Source organism: Phoenix dactylifera, chromosome 11 (genome assembly GCF_051530095.1).
Source record: "Phoenix dactylifera cultivar Ajwa chromosome 11, Ajwa_hap1_PhDact_Kaust_v1.1, whole genome shotgun sequence".
In the NCBI taxonomy this organism is placed as follows: domain Eukaryota; kingdom Viridiplantae; phylum Streptophyta; class Magnoliopsida; order Arecales; family Arecaceae; genus Phoenix; species Phoenix dactylifera.
In genome coordinates, this window is record NC_143200.1 from 1,985,442 (window position 1) to 1,992,523 (window position 7,082).

The following is a 7,082-nucleotide window of genomic DNA, read 5'->3' on the forward strand; positions in this document are numbered from 1 at the left end:
CGTCATCATCCGTGCATGTCGCAGCCCCGCCCAGGCAGCGCGCAGCTCTGCTCCCGGGACTGATGTAGCAAACAGCTGGCAACCACCTGCGGCCACAACCCTGGAATGCATGTCCCGTATAACAAAACCTGCACCCCCTCGCGAGCCGCCATCCAACACAGACCCATCAAAGTTGACCTTGAGGAAACTCGGGGGTGGGGGCTCCCAGGTGAAGAACACCATCCGAGGAGCTGCCGGAGCAAGGGGGGAGCCCCAGGTGTCCCGAGCTATCAAAGGTCTAACTGAGGAAGGGATATGGCTGATCTCCGTGGCCTGTGCTCGAGCAGACTCTGCTGCAAACCTCGGTGATACCCTGCTGATAACCTCTACGGCTTTGCCTAAATTATGGAGGTCTAAAAGGAAGTTCGGCTCCTTACAAAATTGAATGCCCAGTTGCAAGGGCAGTACAACCTAGAGCTGGGCCTCAAATCTAAACTCTATTTATTTTTAGTCGGACTTCATACTAGGCCTTTTTAACATTTAAGATTTTTGGCGTCCAAGCCCAACCTATGATCCGCGCTACTACAACCTTATTTGGGCTTTAGAATCTCTTAAGGCTATAATCTCGAAATAATGAAATAAGTTGAGAGCATACCCTAGGTCATAAGAATTAGTTAACAATATATAAGTGGGGTCTTCACAGCCTATATGACGATGGAGAGCCGGTTGTTCCAAGTCATAAACAATCAATGGAACAGCACTGTTGGTTTGATGGAGATTGAAAGCCCAAGATCAGAGGGCAGTAACTAATTTCTAACAATCGACTTAACTTTTTAACTATTTTATTTTTATTAATTTTCAATAATTCATTTTGCAGGAGATTGAAACCAGTGTGCATGGGTCCAAGCTTAAACGAGTTATAACCGAGATCGGGTTAAAATCAGGCTAGTCCAATTGAACTTCTTCCAGTAATTTCCAGCCATCCAGACTCCAAAACTATTTTATCTGTGGTCTGATATGATCAGCCCATACATAATTACATAATTTCAGAGGGCCAAAACGCAAAGATCCATGTTCATATGGACTTCTTTATTTTATTTTATTTTTAAATGATTCATATAAGTGCACTTTATATTCTTTCTACTATAAAGAATGTTAAGGAGGTTTTCAGTCATGGTGTCTCCTCTTCCTTGACATAAGGTTGATTTTGGCAATGCTATTAAGAGATAATCAACACAAAATGCAAAAAAAACCCAATAATAATAATAATAATAAGACTGCTTGCAAAAGACTAATTGAATGACGTTGGATGTGACCAAGGTTACGTATGTTATTGCCCCAACTCGACTCCAGTGAAGCCTGACCTGACCCCACTCATGGGAATACAAAGCCAAGGCAGGCATGGTATCAATCACTCCAGCTAGCTGTGAGTGGAGACTTCCTTTTTATATTCTTTTGTAGAATCCAAGACCACCTTTTGATCTATTGAGAAGCGTTGTTAGATTGATGAGTCACTTAATGTTGTTGAAGTTGTCAATTTGAAGGATCACATGCAATGTTTATGGCTTCAAAGTAGGAGAGCATGTGGAGGGGAAGGTAGGTTTTAGTATCCAATTTGTATTTGGGCTGTGTGGCATGTTGATGGAGAGTGTTATCCTTCGCTGCCCCTAATCCTTTCACATTTATATGACACATATTAACTCCATATAATAAAATACTATATTATTTTTTAATAAAAACATTTATATTTATCCTTCCTACATTCATTAGGTTAATATTGTGTTCCTAAACTTTTCTATTATTTGAACTAATTTACGAATAATTAGTTTTTGTATGAGTTGGCAAGTTAGCTTGTGCAAGTGTCGGCAATCTACTCAAATCATTCCGAGATCAAGTTTCCAATACTTCAGAAATTGCTCCAAATCTCTATGTATATGTACATATTTTTCTTTTTGTTAACCATCAAGCACGTAAACATGGTTAAGAGCGCAACAAGGAGTTTATATAAGAGGAACTATATATATATATATATATATATATATATATATATATATATATATATATATATATATATATATATATATATATATATATATATATATATTCATTTGTATATGTATATTTTTTTTACAACAACGAGTTTATAAAAGAGGAGGGATATGGATGGTTGGGATCCCATTTTTTTATGATTTTTCAAAGTAGATTTGATGATTTTTCTCTTTGTTTTAGTTTGTCTATTATTTTCCTTGGGAATTATGTTGTCTATCATTTTGTATCTTTCTTAGTCATTTATTAGGGAACACTAGTTGGCTAATTAACTTTCATGCAAATAATCATACTGAATGCTACGCTATATTTATAATTGTCATTTGTTTATAATTATGCATATGACAATGAAACCTAGTGAACTTGTTTCCAACCAAACAAACAGATGGCATCTTAGGTTGACATCGGCTTACCATTTCATTGTCAAAGTTGTTTGTGATCTTGTCTTAAAATAAAAAAAGTAGAAAACATAAACCTATTATCAGCTACCTAATTATGAGACTTTGTGAGATCAAATAATTATACTATGTGAACTATTTGGTTTAAATAAATCTCTGACACACACACACACACACACACACACATATATACATATATTTGTTTATGTATATGTTTATGATATCAAATCACATTAATCTGCGAATTAGTATAAGATTATGTTTTTTGAATAACCTTGTGCACGTATTAATCCCTTGGCTGATTAATTTGAGGAAGCTATTGTTATATATGTCAATGTTTCTACTTATTTTTATGCCCTTAGGTATACCTGAAAAGTTGGGGAGAAGGTGAGATCCTTCATATTTACCTATCTATTATATACCATAATAGATGTGTACATGTGTTTACCTATATATGCAGACACCCTCACTCCAGAGTTTGGGTATTGTATATATTACAATAGATGGATAATATAATAGATATTGCTCAACTAAGGAACCCAATTTAATGGATGAGTTTGAACTCCATGGAATGTTGCACCTCATTTTCATCATTCATCCACTTGCTGCCCAAGAGACAGTCCACCCTGCATTACTTGTGGATGAAGTTGATGAGTACATGGTGTTTTCTTCCCCAGTCTATGATGCTGTCCCTCGCTGAAGGAACGAGGACCACACAAGGCTTGAAGCCAATGAGACCGACATTCTGCTGCCGAAAAATCTGAGTCTCATGGAACATATTTTTCTTCATGTTTTCGGTGTCGGTGTTCAGAAATATGCTTTGCCCATTCGGTGGCTCCAGCAGCAAGCATCAACCAATTCAATTATTGGCTTACCAGTGCTAGCTACAAGCCATGGCTATGGCTTCCCCATATGAGCCAAGTAGTCCCATGTATACATAATAAGCAAACAAGCTTTAAGGATATTGGTGACAACATTTTCTGAATTATCAAGATTTTCTAGATTTTTCTCTCTTTTTATTGACCAACTATTCTTCAACCAATTCGAAACAAATAAATTCCTCAATTATTTATGCATTATTCATGAATGATTCACAACAGATCCAAGTAATCCTTGTGAATTACAGATTAATAATGCTATATGTCACTGTTGTTTTTGGCTATTGTTTGCTCTCTTATGCCTGTTTTACATTAGTACAATGGCATTTTAATAATCTTAAATTTTATTGATTTACATGCACAAAAAATATTAAAAATTTTGTTGTTTAAATGTTCTTCAGATTTATATTTATTTGGATTCTATCTGAACTTTTGGCAACATTATCATGTATTTTCTGAATTCCAAATCTTTATATGAAGCCAAAATGTCCCCAAACACCCAACCTGTGACCAAACTTACAGAAGAGAACGGTTGGGAAACAGTGGGGCGCCCTTACTGAGTTGTTTTAAACTAGAGAGCAACTCTATGTCCCACCTCTACTTATAAGAGAGCCTTTCAGGGAGGCTAAGAGCTTCCACACTCCATTTTTTTGCTTTTTTAAATTCTCTTTCTCATGGATGGTGGGCTTCCTTTGCTCAATTGTCTATGGCAGCAAGCTCTTAGAAGCTTCTGTTCTTCCGAAAATCCTGCTAATTCTTCCAAATGGGTTTATGCTGTCTTCTGGAGAATCCTTCCTCGAAACTATCCTCCACCAAGGTAAGAGCTCAGAACCAAGGAAATGGAATGAGGTTTTCTTTCTTTTCCTGATATGTGAGTCAGATATAAGAATTAAACTGGTGGCAGATGGGATGATGGACAAGCAGTCTTCGATCGATCCAATGGAAACAAAAGGAATTGGTAACGTTAAATGGAATGTTTCTGAAGTATATTCAAAGAAGGCTGCTTCTCCTTCTTTCCTTCGTCCTTCACTTTTTCCTGTGAGGCTTTTGGCATCATATTGTTTCAGGATTCTAGTATGGGAAGATGGCTTCTGCGATTTTTACGAGTGCGAGCGTGCAAGGAATGCTTTCAGAAAGGGGAGATCCTTTGGACCTGATATCTTCTTTAAGATGTCACATGAGGTCTACAATTATGGAGAAGGGTGAGAATGCTGTGAACTTTTTTTTTTTTGAATGGAAGAATGTTATGAACTATAATCTTGCCTCTACATAGAACATAATAGTGAAAATTTGGAAAAAAAAGAGAAGAAGATATGAATTAATTAATGCATTGGAAAATGGATGTTTTTCTTGGTGTTTAATTTCTTCAGATTAATGGGGAAGGTGGCAGCTGATAACAGCCACAAGTGGGTGTTTAGTGAATTCCACACAGAAACCGATCCCAACTTCTCTTCTTCATGGAATGCATCACTTGATTTAGTTAGTAGATTACCTACTTCTAATTTCATTAAAATTTCTCTTCTGCTTCTTCTTCTTTCCCACTTCTAATGTTTGTTCTTCTGTAATTCTGGAAACAGCAACCAAAGGCTTGGGAATCCCAGTTCAATTCTGGCATCCAGGTATGACTATTAATTGGCAAATAACTGAAAAACAACTTTGTTTTTATTTTGCCGGAGAAAGAGTACATCTCTGTTCAGAAGCTTGATCTTTTGCTTTAAACTCCAATGCTTCACAGACTATTGCAGTTGTTGCTGTCAAGGAAGGTGTGATTCAACTGGGTTCACTAGATAAGGTCTGTCCTCCAATCCTTCATATATAAATTCTGAATATTTTTAAATCTCTAGCATGAGATTTAGACAAGAATAAATGGAGTTCTCTTGGATTTTATTGAGTTATAATTCGATGCCAATAACCTGTGTCTCTTTGGCTGCTAAAGGCTGCAGAAGACCTTAACTTGGTGATCAATATACAGAGAAAATTTAATTACCTTCAGAGCATTCCTGGCATCTTCGCTATGCAACGACCTTACCCAGTTGCTTCAGATCATTATACCAATATGCCCAAACACAACCTGCAGATTAGTGAGATATCGAGGTGCAGGTCGAGACTTGGTCGCGGGGAGGAAGAGGAACTTCCAAGCAAATTGGCTAGTTTTGATTGGAATAGCCCCATGAAGGGCTCCTTTTTCCAGCCTATCCCTCCCCTTCTCCCATCAGTGTCTTACAGTCTTGGGATGCTTCTATCTAGATTACCTTCTGTGACTCCACCCAACAGCCATGCTCAATCTCTAACTTCTGCTAGAAATAATGGCTTTCATGCACCAAATTTGCCTTGCAGTTACAGTCAGAACTCCGATGCGAAACTCAACATATTTGAAGTGCCACAAAGCAAACACCATCACATCAGCCCTTGCTCGAGCGATCCATGTTACGAGACTGCATTTCTGCAAGGATTTGATGTTCAAGGTGAAGATGGAACAAATATTAGTCCTATGCTTTAACACTACCGTTCATTAAAATTATGTTATTTGCAGCAAGTTGGTCCCCCTATGCATGTCCATTGCTTCATTCCTTGATCCTTATATGAACATGGAGGGAAACCATATGGACCAATATTTTTTATCATGATGCATATATCTATTCTCTGTTTGTGTGGCCATTTGCTGTCTCTTTGACTCAATCAGGAAGGGTTCTTGTCCAGGGTGAGATATTAGGAAACAGATCTGAGTACTATTCATTAAAGGAGCAGACAAAAGTTCTGCAATTGGGTTGGGACCATTGCATCAGACAATGTTTCGAACACTTTTACGAATTCGTACGGGGAACAGATGGTCTAGCCATCAAGAGAATGGTTAAGAAATTGGATTGTGCAAAATAAATGAGTGATACGGAAAACAATACAACATTAAATCAGAACAGACAATGAAGTATAGGACTGAGGATGATCCAAAAAAGAGAGACAAGATAACAGCTGTTGGTTATAGATTGATGATACTTAGAAGTTCAGCTTAAAAATATATTCTAATATGAAGTTTCTACCTGGCTGTCATCTGTTTGACTGATCAAATATCTGGATCATCCCTCTTAACTGTTTTTGTTTTCTGAGCTTAATTGATTTTGGGTTGTAAGCCACCCTTTTCCTCAAAAAAAAAGAGAGACTATTCCTGAACTAAACAGACTTTTCTCTGACTAGATTGCATTAACTGATACAATATATTAATAGTGTCTTTCAACTAAAATTTAAGATTTTAAGTTCAAAATTTATCTAGGGAGCTAAATTCCTCTACTCAGCCTATTGAATCCTTCTAGGTTCGATGGTAGGTTCCTTTATTGCCCTGAGTAAGATTACCTAAATTAATATAGACTCAGTTGTTTGACATCAAACTGATATCCAATCATTAATTTAACCTGTTTAACTTATTTCAACCCATTTTAGATCAAGCTAGCTTATCTATTTAATAAAAGGGTTAAGTTTGGATGTGGATTTTTAGCCCGTTTAATAAGCATGTCGGGTTCAAATCAACAAATCGTTAATCTATCATGTATCTGACCCAACTCTTATCTTGTTCGATCCGACTCGATTACCACACTTGAATACAATGCTCTCAAACTTTGATGAGTTAAACCCATGAAGCAGATCTCAAATATTTAGACCAAGAGTTACAGATTGATGTTGAGATAATTCGGGTTGAGTAACTTGAGTTCAGGCAGGACAACTCAGAACTTTTAAAACGTGAATTATACCAAATATGATGGTTGTTCGAACCTTGTAGTAGATCTTA

General features: G+C 36.9%; 1 protein-coding gene across 1 annotated transcript; it reads left to right on the forward strand.

The window, feature by feature from the left end:
• The first annotated feature begins 3,809 nt into the window (after window positions 1-3,809).
• Window positions 3,810-5,959, forward strand: LOC103712046 (uncharacterized). The gene is made up of 7 exons (XM_008798434.4): window positions 3,810-4,118; window positions 4,206-4,259; window positions 4,369-4,503; window positions 4,672-4,780; window positions 4,879-4,920; window positions 5,037-5,093; window positions 5,238-5,959. The coding sequence occupies exons 1-7, from the start codon at window positions 3,976-3,978 to the stop codon at window positions 5,799-5,801; spliced, it is 1,104 nt and encodes a 367-aa protein (XP_008796656.3). The 5' UTR covers window positions 3,810-3,975; the 3' UTR covers window positions 5,802-5,959.
• Window positions 5,960-7,082: the final 1,123 nt, after the last annotated feature.